At 44.1% G+C, this 22,715-nt stretch overlaps 1 protein-coding gene across 1 annotated transcript in view; it reads right to left on the bottom strand.

The window, feature by feature from the left end:
- SPAG16 (sperm associated antigen 16) overlaps positions 1–22,715 on the bottom strand; it is a 1,363,505-nt gene that overhangs the window by 737,426 nt on the left and 603,364 nt on the right. Inside the window, exon 11 of the mRNA XM_073646626.1 lies at positions 4,426–4,569. Coding sequence (XP_073502727.1) covers positions 4,426–4,569 — 144 coding nt within the window. The remainder of the gene's footprint in view (positions 1–4,425; positions 4,570–22,715) is intronic.

Raw genomic sequence — 22,715 nt, 5'->3', positions numbered from 1 at the left:
GCCGGTTCATGCATGAAGTACTCAAACTATGTATTTTTTGGCCTCTACTTAGCTTTTGCTGACAAATGTTACAGATAACACGAGTTGGGTCATCTTTATCGATCTGAAAAAATGCCCAGGCTATGCAAGGCTTAGCACCCATGCGACCTGAAGAGCCACCACGACTTGTGGTGAGAGGCAGAGTTGTGTTTGAGGATGCAGTTGTTGACGTGCTTCCAGTACTACGTCTCTGTCCAGGAAGGCGCAACCTGACCTCGTCGTCACTAGCATCTTCCTCCACCTCCTCTGCTGACCTCATCTCTTGGCTGACTGTGGGTTGACAGTAAGTGGGATCTCCAACCTCATCATCATCACCCTGTGTGTTATCACACCCGTCGTCCTCAGAGCCAACCTGTTCCTGCCCTGACAAAAAACTAAAGTTGTCGCTCCAATCAGGTATTTGAGTCTTATCATCGTCTTCCTCATTGTCTCCACCAACAGGAGTTACAGTTTGGGAATGAGGGTCTACATTATGGTCAGAACCTTCTGCGTCTGGTCCTGGATCCGACTCATAAAGATTCTGGGCATCAGTGCAGATCATTTCCTCGTCTGGATTCACAGAAGCGCTGGAGTCGACCTCTGATTCCCAGGCTATAGTATGAGTAAACAGCTTTGCAGACTCAACCATCTGTTCTACCTCATACTCAGACGGGCAGCTGGAGATTTGGGAGCTGTGAGGAAGCAAGTGCGATTTGGGTGACACCTTTGAGGACTGGAGTATTTGTGATGTTGAAGTTGATGTGGAGGAGAGCCCACTTAAAGGAGCACTTGATATCCGTTGAAGCACCTGCTGTTTTTGTGCCTCATCTGGAATTTGTAGCGATTGGCATGGCCGTAAGAAAGGGATCGTATCACATTGTCCGCTAAAAGAAGTAGACATTTTAGTTTGGCTGGAAGATGGTCTTTCTTCTGCAGATGTTACTGTTGCTTTAACACCTACCCCACGGACACAACCTTTTTTCCCCTTCCCAACACGCCTATTCCCCTTTCCACCAGCAGCAGGCCTTTTTCCACTCATTTTGGTGGTTAACTAATTCACAACTCTGGAGTTGTTTGCACAAAAAAACAATGGATGGTAACCGAGCAGAGCTGAGTGGCCAAACTGTGGTATTAGGCCAAAACTATTGGCTGGGTTAGATGCAGAAAAAAATTATATTCAATTTGCAACCTGATGGAGGTCAGTATAGATGGACTAATACAACAAGTCCCACACACAGCTAGAAGCCCAATATATTTTCAGAGGTAGATGCAGAAAAAAATATATTCAGTTTGCAACCTGATGGAGGTCAGTATAGATGGACTAATACAACAAGTCCCACACACAGCTAGAAGCCCAAATATTTTTTCAGAGGTACTGTAGATGCAGATAAAAATTATTTTTAATTTGCAACCTGATGGAGGTCAGTATAGATGGACTAATAGAGAAAGTCCGACACACTACTAGAAGGCCAAATATTTTTTCAGAGCTAGATGCAGAAAAAAATTATATTCAGTTTGCAACCTGATGGAGGTCTGTATAGATGGATTAATAGAACAAGACCCACACACAGCTAGAAGCCCAATATTTTTTCAGAGGTAGATGCAGAAAAAAATATATTCAGTTTGCAACCTGATGGAGGTCAGTATAGATGGACTAATACAAAAAGTCCCACACACAGCTAGAAGCCCAATATTTTTTCAGAGGTAGATGCAGAAAAAAATATATTCAGTTTGCAACCTGATGGAGGTCAGTATAGATGGACTAATACAACAAGTCCCACACACAGCTAGAAGCCCAAATATTTTTTCAGAGGTACTGTAGATGCAGATAAAAATTATTTTTAATTTGCAACCTGATGGAGGTCAGTATAGATGGACTAATAGAGAAAGTCCGACACACTACTAGAAAGCCAAATATTTTTTCAGAGCTAGATGCAGAAAAAAAATATATTCAGTTTGCAACCTGATGGAGGTCTGTATAGATGGATTAATAGAACAAGACCCACACACAGCTAGAAGCCCAATATTTTTTCAGAGGTAGATGCAGAAAAAAATATATTCAGTTTGCAACCTGATGGAGGTCAGTATAGATGGACTAATACAACAAGTCCCACACACAGCTAGAAGCCCAATATTTTTTCAGAGGTAGATGCAGAAAAAAATATATTCAGTTTGCAACCTGATGGAGGTCAGTATAGATGGACTAATACAACAAGTCCCACACACAGCTAGAAGCCCAATATTTTTTCAGAGGTAGATGCAGAAAAAAATATATTCAGTTTGCAACCTGATGGAGGTCAGTATAGGTGGACTAATAGAACAAGTCCCACACACTGCTAGAAGGCCAAATATTTTTTCAGAGCTAGATGCAGAAAAAAATTATATTCAGTTTGCAACCTGATGGAGGTCAGTATAGATGGATTAATAGAACAAGACCCACACACAGCTAGAAGCCCAATATTTTTTCAGAGCTAGATGCAGAAAAAAATTATATTCAATTTGCAACCTGATGGAGGTCAGTATAGATGGACTAATAGAATGATGCTATGCCCAAAAGATTTTACTTCACTAGGTGCAGTAAAAAAATTGGTATTCTATACACAGGTGGTATATCTTGCAACACAGATAGGCTACTCCACTGACTAACACACTCTGCAATAGGCCAAAAAGGATTAGCTTTGCTAGATTCAGCCAAATGCTGTGAAAAAAACTTGCACAGCACTGGCACAGACCTGCCTGGCAAAAACTGATAGGAACTGATGTAACCTAGTCCTGAAAAGGACTGCAATTACAATTAGTCTTTACTCCCACAATCTATCTATTTAAGAGCACAGACCTGCCTGATAAAAGTCGTAGGAAATGCTGTAACCTAGTCCTTAAAAGGACTGCAATCACAACTATTCCCTACTCCCAAGCTATCTGTAGATTTGTGCGAAAATTGGCTTGAAATTAACAAGGTATAGCGCACACAGCAACAGCAGTGCCGTCTAACACGCAGCTGCAGCAGTGAGAAAATGGTGGCGACGGGGAAAATGGCTTGGTCTTATAGGGCAAGGACATGTGACATACACTGCCAATGACACATGCCCTTGCTTGTGTGAAAAAAAGCACTTTGCTCCGTGTGTGCGCTGCTGATAGGCTGACAGATTGCACCTCCCCACTGCAAATGCGGGAAAGAGAAAAAAAAATGGAGATCTTCATTGTTCCTGCAGAGATCCATCCCCTGCCCCTCCCCCCACCCCGCTGTACACTCAAACTGCGTATTAACATTAATTTTCATCATTACTGAGAAAAAATCCAGTTATGATTTTGGTGCACGAACAGTTATCGAACATAACCTCGAACAGCCGAATTTTTCTCAAATTGTTCGTGTTCGCCGAACGGCTCGAACACCGCCCAAAACAGCTCGAATTTGAGATTGGCGAACAGTTCGAGTAGAACAACGCTCAACTCTATTATGTATGAAGAAACAAAGGTTTAGGTCGTATTCTCATAATTAAAGAGCACAGTATAAAGCTACGCCAAGCCCTCTAATGAGAAAATCCTCCTCATCTCTGTGTACTGTGGTCCCTGGACACCATGGAAACAATGTATTAGCAAAATCTGATTAAAATTCTCTTCTACAAGCTGCGTTTTATTTTCCAATGCAGTATTTCATCTCACAAGTAAAGGAAGGGATGTGTGGTAGGAACGTGTATATACACCAAACTGCGCTAAATTGTTCTTTACCTTTCTATATTTTACACTGATTGAGTCAATATCTGTGGTAAATACCTCCCCGAGATGATAGTAAGACTATGTGGCATGAAGGTTACCGGGGATTATTGAGGGCAGAAAGGACTTCAAGCATTGCGACTGGCTGCTAATGGATCATGTCTGTGCTGATCTCCCGATATATCATCTGCTAGAAAACCCAATTAACATTACTGTCCTGGCCACATCTCAGAAGGAAAGGCCCTGGAAACAAATATTTGATATTATTATTATCATCATTATTCCATGAACTGGTTTAGGGTTACCCAGGAATCAGGGTCTTCAGACATAGCAACGTTATCAAACCAGGCACAAGGCTGTCCTTAAACACAAAGCTTTGGCTAACCTTGAAAGAAACTGAATTGTCAAAGACGCGATACAGGAACAGTGAACTATGCAGATGAAATTTACTGCTTTCCTTCGACCATTACTAACAGAATTCAGCTGTAAATAGATTTAAACTTGTTGCCTAGATTTCACATGCAGCCTGACTCTTAAAGCACTTTCTCATTTGCTCAACACTTCCAACCTCATGACACTACATTACATTGTGTTGAGCGCTGAAAATTGCATTTTGGCATCTCTTGTAGAGTACAACACATAAATATCATTTAGATGTTACCACCTTTAATTAGGATAAAAATATTAGCTTACTGTGGGTGGAAGCAGCAGCCAGAAAGCCAATCAGAGTGCCCTTCACCGGTCATGATTATCTCCCCACTGGGAATGGACCACATCTTCCAAAGACGGTCATCACTGGCGGTGACCAAGATTTCCTTACGAGGGTGCAAAGCCAAACTATAAAAGAAATGCCAAGATTGAGGAATCATCACAGCATAAACAGAGAAACACTTTAAGATGTTACTAATGGCTTTTAGGTTTTATAACTGCAACATTGTGCTATTTATGCAAAAAATGTTGATAAAATGGCTTCAACAGAGCTTCACTGCAACACCATTGGTGCCAAACGTCCATGTCTTCCTATGGGATGTAAAATTATTGAGAGACGTTGCAAGTTTGTCCAATAGAGCAAAAATATTTTTAAGACCTTGGTCCAGTGACCACTTTCATAGACTCACCACTATCTTTGGCATCCCCAGCAGCTGACCTGACTAGTAGGTCCTCCAACATCACTATGTTCCAGCATGACACATGCATGAGATAATGGGGGTCTACTAATCAAAAGGGGTGGCAATGATAGTGCAGGTAGTAGGAGGTTCATGGTGCTTTGGTCTGGTGACTACAGAAAACTGTCGAGGGCCCTGCAAATCTTTTTGTTCAACTCTTAAAGGACAATTAAGCCATCAGCAAGATTGCTCACAACTATTTATTTTCAGAAAGTAACGATGCAATGAGAGCCATAGTAATACTACGATTTTACCATAACGTAATACTGAGGCACCATGGATTTCTACTCTTTCAGCTGCTTCCTACTCGTCAACTGTTGTGCAATTTTTAGACTGTAGCTACAAGGCAGCATGTGATGTGCAACATTAAGTTCACAGTGTTGCAATGTGTCATCAAACCTAAGGTTGTCAATGAAGTTGCACTGCAAACCGTGCCCTGCATCTAACGCAAAAAATCCTAACCTGTTGAATTTTTGGGCACAGCAAGACACACAAATATATTTGGTCATGCAACTGTTCCGAGCTTGGTCAGACTCGCTGTGTAGCCCTAGCCTTATGCAACATTTTTATATCTATTTTTTTTACTTATGCAGCAATCAATGTATGTATGGATAGCAGCTGCATGTGGCTTTCTGTCAAAAGGAGAGGCCAGGTAGTGGATCTAGATGGCAGAAGAGACCTTTGTAGACATTTATGACAAGCTATGCTTAAATGAACGCAAGATGAAGTGCTAGTGCACATGCTCCAGTTTCATCTGTTTTGTGGACCAAACAGATCTAATGTCAGTGGCACTTTGCCCCTGCACCTTTCCATGATGCCAAACAATGCCTTCAACTGTGGACGTCACTGGCCTCGGAAATCACAAGTTCGTGTGAACGCACCCAAAATGGATGAAAATTCCTGCACTAAAGGGCAGTCAATTTCATGGCGCCCCAGCAATTGCTAGTTGCCCACATGACAAGGAGAAGTATAAAAAGAAAGAGAAAATATATTGTAACAAAAGAGGAAAGCCTTAGATTTATCAATCTGTGACTACAAGAACAGATTGAAATGAAGATCAGACATAAGTAAATATAAGGAAACAAACTGGCCAACCGGGAAATGTAATAAAAGAAACTGAAATATTGGATTTGTATATTTTCATAATTTTACCTTCAAAATGATTGAAGATCCATAAGCGGAATATTTTTAGATTGATTTCTAAATGAGATAAACTGGTTTGAAAATATTTGCTATATTACACAAGAGAAAGCGAGATGTCAGCAAACTGGCACTCTTTAATGATCATCTTCGGCGGCAGCACAGCAGTCAAAGTGACACTATTAAGTTTCTGCTGTTAAAATAAGTCCTAATTATGGTCATTTTCACAATCTGCTGCTATTTGGCATGAGCTCCTTTAGAAAGAATTATGAATTGTGTTTCTTTTCTAGTCAATTCTTTCCCTGGTGTTCCCATATCACATATGATTGGCTGAATGTTCTCATCAATTTGTTCCCTCAGGTCTCTCTCCACGACGACAATAACTTCAAAACTCAATGGTCGTCTGACTTCGGGCGCTAAAATGGATCCGATTCCTTGTTGCAAATTGCCTTGCTTCTGCGTTTCCAACAGAGATATCAGAGTTGGGAATCGTGCAGAGATTCCTTGAGAATGTCTCCGGCTGACGAGAGCTATCTAGCAGAGACACCTGGCTGGCTTCTGTGCGCTTTATCACAGCCATTCATCAGGCTCCATTACAGAGCTATCTATACGTCTGTAACAGAGACGAGAGGAACTGAAAATTAGAATGTGTCGAAGAAGAAAAAAAAAAAGACACTTGAGTCACATCAAACCCTTGCACCTGTCCTTGAAAATGGCAGGAAATGATATATACATGTAGCAACTGGTCTTTTTATGGATGTCATAGAAGCCTCACAGAATTAAGTGCTGCTAATAAATATATTTTGCAGCGGGAGCCTATTTCCACAACATGGCTGGTCAATTTATTATATCTGTATCAATATAAAGTGTAACCCCATGAATGTAAAGCATATGATCATTTTACATGCTAAAAGTATGCTGGGTGTTTTTGTAATAAAACTCTAGAAGCAATGCCGTAAACTCTAGAAGTAATGCCGTAAACTCTAGAAGTAATGACGTAAACTCTGGAAGTAATGCCGTAAACTCTAGAAGTAATGCCGTAAACGCTAGAAGTAATGCCGTAAACTCTAGAAGTAATGCCGTAAACTCTAGAAGAAATGCTTTAAAAGCTAAAAGTAATGTTGCGTATTCGTAAAATCTGCTGTTGAAGATCAGTCTAAAATTTATAATATATACACAGATATGAACATACATATATACACTACCGTTCAAAAGTTTGGGGTCACCCAGACAATTTTGGGTTTTCCATGAAAACTCATACTTTTATTTATCAAATGAGTTGCAAAATGATTATAGTTCAGACATTGACAAGGTTAGAAATAATGATTTTTATTTAAACAATAATTTTCTCCTTCAAACTTTGCTTTCGCCAAAGAATGCTCCCTTTGCAGCAATTCCAGCATTGCAAACCTTTGGCATTGTAGCAGTTAATTTGCTGATGTAATCTTGAGAAATTTCAGCCCATCCTTCCTGAAGCCCCTCCCACAAGTTGGATTGGCTTGATGGGCACTTTTTGTGTACCATACGGTCAAGCTGCTCCCACAACAGCTCAATGGGGTTGAGATCTGGTGACTGCACTGGCCACTCCGTTACAGATAGAATACAAGCTGCCTGTTTCATCCCTAAATAGTTCATGCATAATTTGGAGGTGAGCTTTGGGTCATTGTCCTGTTGTACGATGAAATTGGCTCCAATCAAGCGCTGTCCACAGGGTATGGCATGGTGTTGCAAAATGGAGTGATAGCCTTCCTTATTCAAAATCCCATTTACCTTGTACAAATCTCCCACTTTACCAGCACCAAAGCAACCCCAGACCATCACATTACCTCCACCATGCTTGACTGATGGCGTCATCCAGCATCTTTTCAGTTGTTCTGCGTCTCACAAATGTTCTTCTGTGTGATCCAAACACCTCAAACTTTGATTCGTCTGTCCATAAAACTTTTTTCCAATCTTCCTCTGTCCAATGTCTGTGTTCTTTTGCCCATATTAATCTTTTCCTTTTATTAGCCAGTCTCAGATATGGCTTTTTCTTTGCCACTTTGCCCTGAAGGACAGCATCCCGGAGTCGCCTCTTCACTGTAGACGCTGACACTGGCGTTTTGCATGTACTATTTAATGAAGCTGAAAGTTGAGGAGCTGTGAGGCATCGATTTCTCAAACTAGAGACTCTAATGTACTTGTCTTGTTGCTCAGTTGTGCAGCGGGGTCTCCCACTTCTCTTTCTACTCTGGTTAGAGCCTGTTTGTGCTCTCCTCTGAAGGGAGTAGTACACACCGTTGTAGGAAATCTTCAGTTTCTTGTCAAGTTCTCGCATGGAATAGCCTTCATTTCTAAGAACAAGAATAGACTGTCAAGTTTCACATGAAAGTTCTCTTTTTCTGGCCATTTTGTTAGTTTCATAGAACAAACAAATGTAATGCTCCAGATTCTCAACAAGCTCAAAGGAAGGTCAATTTTATAGCTTCTCAAATCAGCCAAACTGTTTTCAGCTGGGCTAACATACTTTTCTAGGGTTTTCTAAACATCCATTAGCCTTTTTACACAGTTAGCAAACACAATGTACCATTAAAACACTGGAGTGGTGGTTGTTGGAAATGGGTCTCTATACACCTATGTAGATATTGCAATAAAAACAAGACGTTTGCAGCTAGAATAGTCATTTAACACATTAACAATGTATAGAGTGTATTTCTGATTCATTTAATGTTAGCTTCATTGAAAAAAAATGTGCATTTCTTTCAAAAATAATGAAATTTCTAAATGACCGCAAACTTTTGAACGGTAGTGTACATATATATATATATATATATATATATATATATATATATATATATATATACACACATATATATATATATAAATATATATAGTACAGACCAAAAGTTTGGACACACCTCACTTAAAGATTTTTCTATATTTTCATGACTACATTCACACTGAAGGCATCAAAACTATGAATTAACACATGTGGAATTATATACTTAACAAAAAAGTGTGAAACAACTGAAAATATGTCTTATATTCTAGGTTCTTCAAAGTAGCCACCTTTTGCTTTGATGACTGCTTTGCACACTCTTGGCATTCTCTTGATCAGCTTCAAGAGGTCAATTATTCTCTTCATTGAATTTGTCTTCAATGAAAAAACACAAAAAGAATTGTCCTAAAGCCAAATTGGATACAATTCCACACCAAACCTAAAAAAGGGGGTGGACAAAAGTATTGGCACTGTTTGAAAAATCATGTGATGCTTCTCTAATTAGTGTAATTAACAGCACCTGTAACTTACCTTTGGCACCTAACAGGTGTTGGCAATAACTAAATCACACTTGCAGCCAGTTAACATGGATTAAAGTTGACTCAAGCTCTGTCCTGTGTCCTTGTGTGTACCACATTGAGCATGGAGAAAATAAAGAAGACCAAAGAACTGTCTGAGGACTTGAGAAACCAAATTGTGAGGAAGCATGAGCAATCTCAAGGCTACGAGTCCATCTCCAAAGACCTGAATGTTCCTGTGTCTTCCGTGCGTAGTGTCATCAAGAAGTTTAAACCCCATGGCACTGTGGCTAACCTCCCTAAATGTGGACGGAAAAGAAAAATTGACGAGAGATTTCAACGCAAGATTGTGCGGATGGTGGATAAAGAACCTCGACTAACATCCAAACAAGTTCAAGCTGCCCTGCAGTCCGAGGGTACAACAGTGTCAACCCGTACTATCCGTCGGCGTCTGAACGAAAAGGGACTGTATGGTAGGATACCCAGGAAGACCCCACTTCTTACCCCGAGACATAAAAAAGCCAGGCTGGAGTTTGCCAAAACTTACCTGAGAAAGACTAAAACGTTTTGGAAGAATGTTCTCTGGTCAGATGAGACAAAAGTAGAGCTTTTTGGCAAAAAGCATCAACATAGAGTGTACAGGAAAAAAAAAGAGGCATTCAAAGAAAAGAACACAGTCCCTACATTCAAACATGGCGGAGGTTCCCTGATGTTTTGGGGTTGCTTTGCTGCCTCTGGCACTGGACTGCTTGACCGTGTGCATGGCATTACGAAGTCTGAAGACTACCAACAAATTTTGCAGCATAATGTAGGGCCCAGTGTGAGAAAGCTGGGTCTCCCTCAGAGGTCATGGGTCATAATACCAAAGAATTTGTGAATGCAATCATTTTCAGGAAGAAACTGAGTATTATATGACAGAATTGCAAGGGTGCCAATACTTTTGGCCACCACTGTATATATATATATATATATACACAGTTGAGACCAGAAGTTTACATACACTATACAAAAAGACACATATGCATGTTTTTCTCAATATCGGACATGAAATCAAAATAAACCTTTCCCGTTTTAGGTCGATTAGAATTACCATAAATTTTAATATTTGCCAAATGCCAGAATAATGAGATAGAGAGAATGTTTTAAGGCATTTTTTATTACTTACTGCAAAGTCAAAAGTTTACATACATTTCATTAGTATTTGGTACCATTGCCGTTAAACTGAATGACTTGGGTCAAATATTGGGGATATCCTTCCACAAGCTTCTCACAATAGTTGGTCGGAATTTGGGCCCATTCCTCCTGACAAAACTGGTGTAACTGATCCAGGTTTGTAGGTCGCCTTGCTCACACCTGCCTTTTCAGCTCCGCCCATAAATTTTCAATATGATTGAGATCAGGGCTTTGTGATGGCCACTTCAAAACATTGACTTTGTTATCTTTAAGCCACTTTGTTACAATTTTGGCAGTATGCTTCAGGTCTTTGTCCATTTGGAAGACCCAATTCCGCCCAAGCTTTAACTTCCTGGCTGATGTCTTGAGATGTTGCTTCAGTATTGCCACATAATCTTCTTTTCTCATGATGCTATCTATTTTATGAAGTGCACCAGTCCCTCCTGCAGCAAAACAACCCCACAACATGATGCTGCCACTCCCATGTTTCACAGTTGGGATGGTGTCTTAGGCTTCCAAGTTTCTCCCTTTTTCCTCCAAACGCAATGATGGTCATTATGCCCAAAAAGTTCAATTTTAGTTTCATCAGACCACAGGACATGTCTCCAAAAATTAAGGTCTTTGTTCCCGTGTGCATTTGCAAACATTAATCTGGCTTTTTTATGTTTCTTTTGGAGTAATGACTTCTTCCTGGCAGAGTGGCATTTCAGCCCATGTTGATACAGTACTCATTTCACTGTGGTTACTGACACAATCTTATCAGCTTCCGCTATTATCTTCACAAGGTCTTTTGCTTTTGTCCTTGGGTTGATAAGCACATGTCGGACCAAAGCACATTCATCTCTGGGATACAGAACGCGGATCCTTCCTGAGCGGTATGATGGCGGAACATTTCCATCTTGTTTGTACTTGAGTATAAATGTTTGTACAGATGAACGAGGCACCTTCAGGTATCTTGAAATTGTATCCAAAGATGAGCCAGACTTGTTCAAGTCCACAATTCTCTTCCTGATATCTTGGCTAATTTCTTTAGACTTTCCCATGATGCTCCACAAAGTAGCAGTGTGTTTCAGGTAGATGTATTTTAAGGCACACAGGTGTGTCTCTAATTAACTCAGATGTTGCCAAAAAACCTATCAGAAATTTCCAAACACTTCCTCATATGGGCAGTCCAGAATTGTTTAAAGGCATTACAATCTGAGTGTATGGCTAAGTGCCCACGATGAAGAAATGCTGCAGAGCGCTTCTGCATCTTCCTGGCAGAAAAAAATGCATGCGGATTTTACATGCATTTTTTCTGCCAGGTAGAAGCGTTTGTGAAGCGTTTTGAACATGCTATTTCGCATGCGGGTTGTTAATCGCTTTTCCAAGCGATTTTAGCATCACTTGGAAAAGTGCTTGACAACTAGGTCACACTATATAAATCCATGCAACTGGCATGGATTTATGTTCTGTGACCAAGTTACGATGCTGCAAATGCAGCATCAATAGTAAAAAAAAAGAATAAAAATGTTGAAAAATAAAAAAAAACATTACACTCACCTTTCGATGGCCCCCGGTCTCCTTCTCCGGTGCGTCCGGTGTCTTTGACGGCTCGCGGTGCTCTAAAAAGGACCTTCCATGACGTCATTTAGTCATGTGACAGGTCACGCGACCACCGGCGTCAGGGGTCGCATGACCTGTCACATGACTAAATGACATCATTGAAGGTCCTTTTACACCACTGCGAGCAGCCGAAGAGCCAGCAGCGCCGCCGGGAGCAGACAGGGGGCGATCAGAAGGTATGCATGTGTTTTTTTTTTTATTTTAATTCTTTTTTAACTACAGGTACTATGTTACCCGGGTCTGGAGGAGAGTCTCCTCTTCTCCAGACCCTGGTACCATCCGTGCATTGAATCGCATAACATCTGCATGCATACTTGTATGCATGCAGATGTTATGTGGTTCAATGCAAGTCAATGGCGGATATTTCGCATTATCCGCAATGATAATCTGCAGCGGAAATTTACGCAGAATGTGCACAACACATGCGGATTATCATTGGGAAACATGGCAGACAACTTAACATGTGTTTTTAATGCGTTTTCGCGGCAAAATATTCGTGGCAAATATTAAACATTATGGTAATCCTTATTGATCTAAAAGGGGAAAGGTTTATTCTGATTTCATGTCAGATATTGAGAAAAACATAAATGTGTGTCTTTTTATATAGTGTATGTAAACTTCTGGTTTTAATTGTATATATATATATACATATACATAAATAGAAAAATACAGGTGCAGGACTACCAAAATAATTGCAAGAAAATTGGGTGCAAAAAACGCCTTACAGGTAAAGTCAAACCTCAAAATATCCAAAGAAGACAAAGGCAGCACTCCAAAGTCCAATGATTAGTAGTTTATTGACCCATCATGTCAAGGCAACATTTCGATCCAAATGTGGAAACTTTTTCAAGCTTGAAACTTCTTGAAAAACTTCCAAATTTGGAATGAAACGTTGCCTTGACATGATGGGTCAATAAACCACTAATCATTGGACTATGGAGTGCTGCCTTTGTCTTCTTTGTACGAGGGTCAGTCAATAAGTAATGCCTCCTATTTTTTTTCTCCTTAAATAAGGTAGTTATGTTAAATATTCGAATTTGGCACAATTCCTCAAACCTTCTTCTCCAATCCACAGCAATTGCAACTTCCTGCACCAACAGGTGGCTGGACTGTATCCGTTTGCAAAATGGCTGACATCGATGTTCGTATTAGACAACGTTCTGTGATTGAATTCTTGCATGCAGAAGATGAAACGCCCATTCGAATTCATGAGAGACTGAAAAATGTGTTCGGTGATGCAACAGTGGATGTCAGTACTGTTAGACGATGGGTTCGTCGCTGTAGCACAGCTGAGGGGCCATCACCGTTGGCTGACAAAATGCGGAGTGGCAGGCCAGTAACCGCAGTGACTCCAAGCAACATTCAGCGAGTCGATGACATCATTCGTGGTGACCGCCGGGTGACTGCAGATGAATTGTGTGGCATTATCAGCCTCAGTAAAGGCAGTGTGATGAAAATTATTGGACAACTGGGATACAGAAAAGTTTGTGCACGGTGGGTCCCAAGAATGCTTTTTACCATGCTGGAATACATGCCCTTGTTAAACGGTGGACCAAGACTGTGGGAATGGATAGAGATTATATTGAAAAGTGCCAAATTAATCGTTAATGTTGTGGTTTTCAACCTATGTAATTGCATTTGAATTTATTGCCAATTAAAAGGAGAAAAAAAATAGGAGGCATTACTTATTGACTGACCCTCGTGTATATATATATATATATATATATATATATATATATTTGCATACACATATATGTATACATTTACACACATACTGTATATATATACACATACATACACATGTATATACATATACATAAGTATACAAGTGAGCGTGCATGTATTGATCCCGCTCCACCATATATCTTTAAAGGGAAGTTTTGATTAGAAAATTTTCACACTGGCTATTGGAGCTTTTTTAGATTCTAATTCTCTTTTGTTTCAGGAAACAATATGTGTAAGTAGCCACAATGGTAAGACCACGATCATATCTTTTGTCTTGAAGCATCTAATGAACGGGTGCAAAGGGCATTATGTATGAGGGGGAGCAGGGGGAGCTGTAACATCAGCTACTGTAATTGATGGATCCTCTGTTATCAGCTGTGTACAGAGGTGTTATCAATCATTGTAATACTTCCTCTACAGATAACTCATGTTACTTACTATCCTTTTAAGAAGAAATAAGAGTAAAAAAAGCTCAGGTGGCCAATGTGAAAATTGCAAGATTACTAATTTTATTTTTATTAATAAAGATTGCAATATGAAAAAAAACATTGTCACATTTTCTTTTCAAAAGACATGTAAAACAAAAAAAACTGATTTAAACAATAGGTCATTTTCTAATGCTTGCTTCCCTATAACCTCTTTACTAACAGCCTTATAATCTCGCTCACATTCCAGCAGTGCTGTGGTCCCCTTATTCCTTCCTATGGACTCTGTAAATGTTCTCGAGCATATTAAGAGCCCGCCAAAGTATGTAACTGACGGGCCCAGGGGGAGGACTCGGCGGGGCCCGGGCCTTGTTGTTAGTTTTGGGAATGTCGCGGTAGTCGGCTCCCGGGCCCGTACCCTGGGCCTCTCTTTAAAAGGGTGGATAATTATTAGTGTTGAGCCACCCCCGTAGTGTTCGAGTTCGGTTCGTCGAACACCCGTGTGTTCGCCGAACTGTTCGTCGAACTGTTCGTCGAACACCTTCGAACACCGTTAAAACCAATGGCAGGCAAACAAAAACACATAGAAACACATAGAAAACACCTTCGAAGGTGTCCAAAAGCTGACAAACTGCTCAGAAGACATAACTAACACATGGAAAAGTGACAAGTACATATAGTCATGCGAAAATAAAAGAGGTGGAGGAGTAAAAGGAGGGGGAGACACAGATATAGGCATGTCATGCCCTTCTAAAATCCAAAAAGTGAGAAGCCGACACGGCCAGTCCGTTCCTGCCCGTGCCACCTCCGTGTCGCCGGGTTTGTGCCAGAGCCGCGGTGGACCCTGACGGCCAGCCCCCCTCTCCTAATACTGGTGCCTGTCCGCTGGTGGGTCGAGCCCCCCGCGGTGGGGGGGGAGTAACATCTGCAGAAGAAAGACCATCTTCCAGCCAAACTAACATGTCGACTTCTTTTCGTGGACAATGTGATACGATCCCTTTGTTACGGACACGCCCATCGCTACAAATTCCAGATGAGGCACAAAAACAGCAGGTGCTTCAGCGGATATCAAGTGCTCCTTCAAGTGGGCTCTCCTCCACCTCAACTTCAACATCACAAATACTCCAGTCCTCAGAGGTGTCACCCCAATCGCACTTGCTTCCTCACAGCTCCCAAGTCTCCAGCTGCCCGTCTGAGTATGGGGTAACACAGATGGTTGAGTCTGCACAGCTGTTTACTCATACTATAGCCTGGGAAACGGAGGTCTGCTCCAGAGCTTCTGTTAATCCAGACGAGGAAATGATCTGCACTGATGCCCAGAATCTTTATAAGTCGGATCCAGGACCAGATGAAGAAGGTTCTGAGCATAATGTAGACCCTCGTTCCCAAACTGTAACTCCTGTTGGTGGAGACAATGATGAAGACGATGATGAGACTCAAATACCTGATTGGAGCGACAACTTGACTTTTCGGTCAGGGCAGGAAGAGGTTGGCTTTGAGGACGACGGGTGTGATAACACACAGGGTGATGATGACAAGGTTGGAGATCCCACTTACTGTCAACCCACAGTCAGCCAGTCGATGAGGTCACCCGGGCCTTTGCCTGGCCTTTGGGATGTCGCGGTGGTCGGCTCCCTGGCCCGTACCCTGGGGTCACTCTTTAAAAGGGTGGATAATTGTTAATTTTATAAGAGTTTGTGACACCACCTGTGGTATCTGGTGAGAAGCACCAGCGCTGCAGCAGTCCACTGAGGCCCGTGATAAGGCAGCTCGATGGTATAGCTCCCCACAGGTGGAGCTAGGTCTCAGGGCAGCGTATGCAGGGGGAATGCAGGACAGGCGAGACCCAGCTGGATCAGAGCAAGAACGGAAACGGACACGGTAGTCACTTCAGTACCTTTTACTGGAGGAAATTCAGGCACATCCTGGAGCGCTGTAGGGTGAAGGGTGCATATCAGGATCCTCCCCAATGAGCGGGTGTAGGGCCTCCTGTTTCTTGCCTCTGCGCAGTAAGTTTCTGACCTGCCTGGAGCTAGGCCTAACTTTGTCTCTGTCCTGCGCTGGCTGACCTTGTGGTAGGGCCTTCTCTTGAAGTTCACGCTCCCAGTATGCGGGGCCTAAGCGTCTCCTGGCTCTGTTACGTATCAGCACCTTAGCGATCCTGGGACTTGTAGTTCTCCAGGGATTCCGGTTATGCCTTACTGGGTCATAGAGATCCCGGTAAGCTCGGATCCGGTGTCCGGTAAATGCTTCGGGGTGAGCTGGTTAAGCTCCTCTGCCCCTTATGTACTAACTCGCCACTCGCCTTCGGCCTACTCGGGCCCTCAATAGGCTATACACACTAACGGCAGCTTGCCGCGCTTCACCGATCTTATGACGCCGGCACACCTTAAGCTCTATCTGGGCTCCCTGAATCTAGCTAGCAGGAGCCTCGTGCTCCACTGCTGAACTATTAACTGAGTTCTCTAGACTAGACTGAGCTCCACTGCAGACTGACCTCTCTTATGCTTCTCTACTGCAGGAACTCTTCAGAGGAACTGAACTGCCTAGCTCCACCTTCCCTATTTATATCCCTAACGGGCTCCCTCTGCTGGTCTGAGGTGGAAGGTGGAGATGTGTGAATGTTTATGGGGGCCTCTTGTGGAGGATTCCATCAATACACTCTTCTAGGATCTGTGATACCAAGCGCAGCGGGGCGTCACAGATGCTATTGACGACGAGGTTAGGTTGCGCCTTCCTGGACAGAGACGGAGTACTGGAAGCACGTCAACAACTGCATCCTCAACCACAACTCCGCCTCTGACCACAAGTCGTAGTGGCTCTTCAGGTCGCATGGACTCTAAGCCTTGCATAGCCTGGGCATTTATTCAGATCGATAAGGATGACCCAACTCGTGTTATCTGTAATATTTGTCACCAAAAGCTAAGTAGAGGCCAAAAAATCCATAGTTTGAGTACTTCATGCATGTACCGTCACATGGATATGAAGCATAAGTTGCAGTGGGAAGCTCACTGTGCTACAATGCGGCCTAGCAGGCTGGGCCAACCACCGTCTGCCCCATCTTGTGCATCCACGGCCTCTTCATCCTCTGTGACTGGGGGGACAGCAGTCACACATGTTTTTGGACGCAGACCTGCCACCTCTTTACCTGCAACAGCCAGTGTGATTGGCAGGTCGTCAGTTCATTGGGAACTGACATCGAGAGCACCACCTTTGGATCAAGGCAACCTAACATGTCCGCCTGCATCTTCCTCACAGACCGGCAGTTTGCCAGGGACACCCTACTCAACCCCGTCAAAGCACAACAGCCAGCCCTCGGTCCCTCAGATGTGGACAAGTAAAAGACCATTTCCTCCTAGCCATGAGAAAGCTAAGAGGTTGAATTTCACCATCTGCAAGCTGTTGGCTACAGAAATGCTGCCTTTCCGCCTGGAGGACACAGTGGATTTTTGAGACCTTATGTCCGTCGCAGTGCCCCAGTACCAGATGCCCAGTCGGCACTACTTCTCAAAGAAAGGTGTGCCTGCGCTCCACCAGCATGTCACACACAACATCACCGCTTCTTTGAGAAACTCTGTGTGTGACAGGGTGCATTTCACCACAGACACTTGGACGAGTAGGCATGGACAGGGGCGTTACATGTCGCTGACAGGGCACTGGGTAACTATGGTGACAGCAGGACAAGGGGCTGCTGTCCAAGTCTTGCCGTCCCAGCGAGTTGTACGTCAATCCTCTTTATCTAGAAGTTCCTCCACTGCTTCTGCCTCCTCAACCTCCTCTCGGTCCTCCACCTGCACCCAAAGCCTGTCTGGTAATGCCACCTGCTTTCTAACTGCGCACCTCCTTACTATGCTGGCAGCAGGGCTCAACGGCATCAGTGTTTACTTTGAAATGTCTGGGAAATGTGAGTCACACAGCTGAGGACTTGTGGTCAGCTCTGGAGACCCAGTTTCATGAATGGTTGTCTCCACTGGACCTGCAACCAGGGAAGGCCGTGTGCGACAATGCTGCAAACCTGGGTGCGGCCCTTCGCCGGGGCAATGTTACACACGTGCCTTGTATGGCTCACGTGTTGAACCTGGTTGTCCATAAATTTTTAGCCCACTATCCCGGACTAGATGGCCTTCTGCAGAGGGCACGGTCGCTGTGTGCTCACTTCCGCCGTTCGCATCCCGCAGCTCAACGACTTACATCTCTACAGAAGTCGTTGGGCCTGCCAGTTCACCGGCTGAAATGCGATGTGCCGACACGGTGGAATTCAACTCTGCACATGTTGCAGCGACTGTGGCAGCACCGACAAGCCCTGGTGCAATAGTTTCTGACGTATAGCCTGGGCCAACGAGATCCAGAGGTGGGGCAAATCACACAGCAGGAGTGGTCTCAGATCAGGGACCTATGAAGTTGACGCGCCCCCTGGGCCGTGGGGTACCCGGAGCCGGGCCGGTAGACGCTGGGGGTTGTAGTCACTGTGGCGGTGACCCGGTCCGTGACCCAGGGCGGTCAATCCAACGGTAATTTGTATATATGGATTTTATAATGTCCGACTACGCCACCTGTGGAGTGCGGCCAAAGGGGCCGCCGCTGCGGAACAGTCCTCTGAAGCTAGTGGTTTTGCTGCAATGGTATTATTACTCACCACAGGAAGAGTGTAGCTTCAGGGCAGTGTGGGTGGATGATGGTGGTTGTAGTGCAGGGAGTCAGTAATGAACACAGAGTCCGTGTGATGCAGTCCCAAGATCTTTACTCACAGTTGTTGCAGTCCAGATTACAGGTACCAGAGCTATCTCACCCGTCGTGCTGTGCGTACTCAGTGAGGGGCTCAGTCCACCCCCAGATAGCTCCGGAGTACTTAGCAGGACCCCCTTCTGTGTGTCCTTTCTCTGGCCTTCTCCCTGCACCTCACACCCAGTGACACTTCTATCCGGTATCCTCGGGCCTTGGCGGGCGACTTGTGTTCCGTCCCCTGGGTCCTATGTGGCTACCTTCTTAGTGAGACTGGTGTGGACTTTTGCCTGCAGTACATGAAATGCTGCAGCCTCCGGTTTCTAGTTGAGCCTTGCTGTTTCTCCTCTAGTTGAGGGACCGGTTCCCCTTATCTGGCCTGACCCCTCTACCTCCTGGTAGCAGCGGGAGTACAGGTGGCCTTCTGCACGGCCCGTAGCCCTAGGGTCCCTTCGGTTCCTGGAGCCTTCCTGCTCCCACTCCTCTCTTCTCTCCTTCAGTCCTGGGCCTCCCAGGCTAGGCCCGCCTCCGGAGCAGAGCTCATGCCGAGCCTCTGCTCCTGTCACTTTTCCTCCTCTGACTGGCTTGCTCTTTCTAAGATGGCTTCCTATTTATACTCTCCCTGTCATGTGCTCCCCTAAGCTGCTCCCCTAAGCACCCAATACATAGGATCCTCCCACCAGCTAGGGACCTGGGACTGTGCTCTCCCTTAGGAGCAATCTCGCCCTAACCCCACTGCGGGTATGTGTTGGATGCAGGTGTTAGGGTCCCGAGCCATACGCCTTCCTTACCTGAGAGTGAGATACCACACCTCTGGGTGAGATGCAGTAACTCTGTGGTGACTGCACCCTCAGGGGCGCCACACACCTTTCTGCACAGTTTTGAAATGGCGACGAAGATGTTTAGTGCTGACGACGATGCCATTATCAGCATAACTATTCCGGTGATTTGCATGCTGGAGCACACATTAAACAGAATTCAGAGTCAGGTGGTCGGACAAGAGGAGGTGGAGGAAGTAGAGGAGGAGTCGTATGTGGAAGGGATAACATCTCCAAGGTCCAGACGGTTGGCAGCACCAAGGAGGCAGGCATGGGAGGGTGGGGGAGAGGGATTAAACAGGGCGCATGGTAGCAGCCAAACTGTTGAGGAAGGTGCAGGAGCCGAGGAAGAAGTGGAGGATGAACTGGCGATGGGCATGGAAGACTCATCAGATGAGGGAGACCTTGATCACATTTCTGTTGTGCGAGGTTGGGGGGAGAGGGCAGAGGAAAGAAGCATGATTCTTACCTCGCTACCAACACAACAAGGACTTGGTCCTCCTGGATGCGCAAGACACATGAGTGCCTTCTTGCTGCACTACCTGCAACATGACCCTCAGATTGCAGAATTCGAAGTAATCTCAACTACTGGGTTGCCACACTCTTAGATCCCCGGTACAAAAGTAAATTTGCCGAAATAATTCCTGCCATAAAAAGGGATTGACGCATGCAGGAGTATCTGCAGACGCTGTTGCAGAATCTTACATGTGCTTTTCCACAAAACACCAGTGGTGCACGAAGTGAATCTCACAGTTCTAACTTGCCAACCGCGGGACTGTCGAGTCTTCATCACTCAAACCGTAACAGTAACACAGTATCTGCTGGTAACAGCAATTTTGTGAAATCGTTTCACCACTTTTTTAGACCATCCTTTGCAAGGCCACAGGAGACAAGAAGTCTGACACATAGTCAATGACTAGAGAGGATGGTACAGGAGTATCTCCAAGTGAACATCGAAGCCATGACTGTGTCACTGGACCCTTGCTCATTTTGGTATTCCAATCTGGAAAAATGGCCGGAGCTCGCCACTCACGCCTTGGAGATCTTGTCATGCCCTGCAGCCAGTGTTCTCTCTGAACGTGTGTTCAGCGCTGCTGATGGTGTGCTGACAGATAAGCGCACGCGGCTGTCCACTGAGAATGTAGACAGACTCACGTTCATAAAGATGAACAAATCATGGATTCGCAAGGACTTTTCTAATCCTGTGTTATCCTTGGGAGGCTAAAAGCTTGAGGATTTGGTAATATCACCTCACCAACCGTTTTAAGCAACTGTGGGGCAATTGATGCCACTTAACCCTAGAACGCATGACCATAAAAATCTACACTTTCATATACCTGGGGCCTTTTAGGCCCGTGTGCAAATAACATTGAATAACTCAAACTCAAATGACAAACAACTATATACATGAAGAATACCTAGAGTTTCAAAATTCTAACTAAAGTAATCTTGCAGAAAATAGAAAACAATTAACAAGGCGGGACTGCGAGGCCCCAGGTATGCGTTCTAGGGTTAAGTGGTGTCTGTGCCACAATTTTGGGAAAAAATGGAAACTCTTTTTGGAGTCCCCTTGCTGTGTCTTACGTGACGTTGGCATCGTCAATTCCAGGTGGGTTGGGTCACTCCCCCCCCCTTTTAACTGTAAGAAACTACATACACTATGTCTGGGGGTAACACAGATGATTGAGTCTGAAGAGCTGTTTACTCAGAGGTCTGCTCCAAATCTTCAGTGTCTGCTAGTCAGCGTAGAATTTTTAACTGCATCTAGCCTAGGCAATACTTTGGGCGTAGTAGCCCAGCTGCGAAGCAAGCTGCACCGCCTGTGTATCTAATAAGAATTTTTAAATGCATCTAGCCTAGGCAGACTGTGGGGACCCCCAACCAAACCCAGACGCTCAGCCCCCCTACCGCCCCCCTTTCCTTGACAATACAATAATGTAACTCTTACAACTGGATGGGTGAGGATCGGTCACAGCTTTATTAACTCTTTATACTCATTCCATTAGAAAGACATTTTATTTCTAAAATAATTCAGCTTGTTGCAGCATGCCCTGGGTCTCCATTCCGGCAACTTGGCCAACAAGTGTAACTCTCCAACATGTCCTTTCTATTTCCAGGCCACGGAGGATCCTGCGTACTCGTATGCAGGACTCTACTCCCACCCATCACTCTTAACGCTTGTTCCACTCCGTCCTGGAGTCCTGACAGGAATATGTCCAGTCCAATATCCATTAAGTGAACACCGTCGGGCCGTATGAGGCCTGCTTTATCTCCTTCCAGTTGTCGGTGTCGTACCACTACACCGCCTCTGTCTCTTCTAAATTTTGCCATCCGAATATTTATTACCCGCCTTGTCCGTTCGATGGCCGTGATGTCTCGCGCACCTTGCCATACCGCTATCGGCACAATCTCTGACCATACTATAGCTAGTTTTGTGAAAAACTCTCTGAAGCGCTCAGTGTCTAGTTTCATTATTGCCATTAGTTATGCGCTCTTGTGATGACCTAGGTTGTTTCCCCCGGCCTGTATAACTAAGATGACCAGACATCTTGCCTCTCTCCCTACCTTGATTACCTCCATTAGTACCTGTGGCCATAGCAGGCCTCTAATACCTCTCCAGTTGAAATATGTGTTATGAAACTCTAATTTCCTCCCGCCTGGGTGGACTTTCGCCCTTTAATCTGCCCAATATATATACGAGTGGCCTATCACCCACACTGTTGGCTTAGCGTCACCTGTAAAAGAAACAAACCACGTTAGGATAACAAGTCCGGTCTTATGTATCTTGCCAAACACGTGGATCACCATCTCTCTATCCTCTGAACTTCCGTTTCTGACAGTCCTGCTCTTACTGCTTCTGTGGCCGCGCCTATGCGGAATGAGTGTGTCCCGTAATCTTTGGGGTGGTTCCCTGCCGATGTTATGCATTTATT

The sequence above is a fragment of the Phyllobates terribilis genome, unplaced genomic scaffold, assembly GCF_046119375.1.
Source record: "Phyllobates terribilis strain yellow unplaced genomic scaffold, ASM4611937v1 Scaffold_9__5_contigs__length_417890890, whole genome shotgun sequence".
In the NCBI taxonomy this organism is placed as follows: domain Eukaryota; kingdom Metazoa; phylum Chordata; class Amphibia; order Anura; family Dendrobatidae; genus Phyllobates; species Phyllobates terribilis.
The sequence above is the reverse complement of the archived record's forward strand: the minus strand, read 5'-3'. Positions and strand labels throughout refer to the sequence as shown.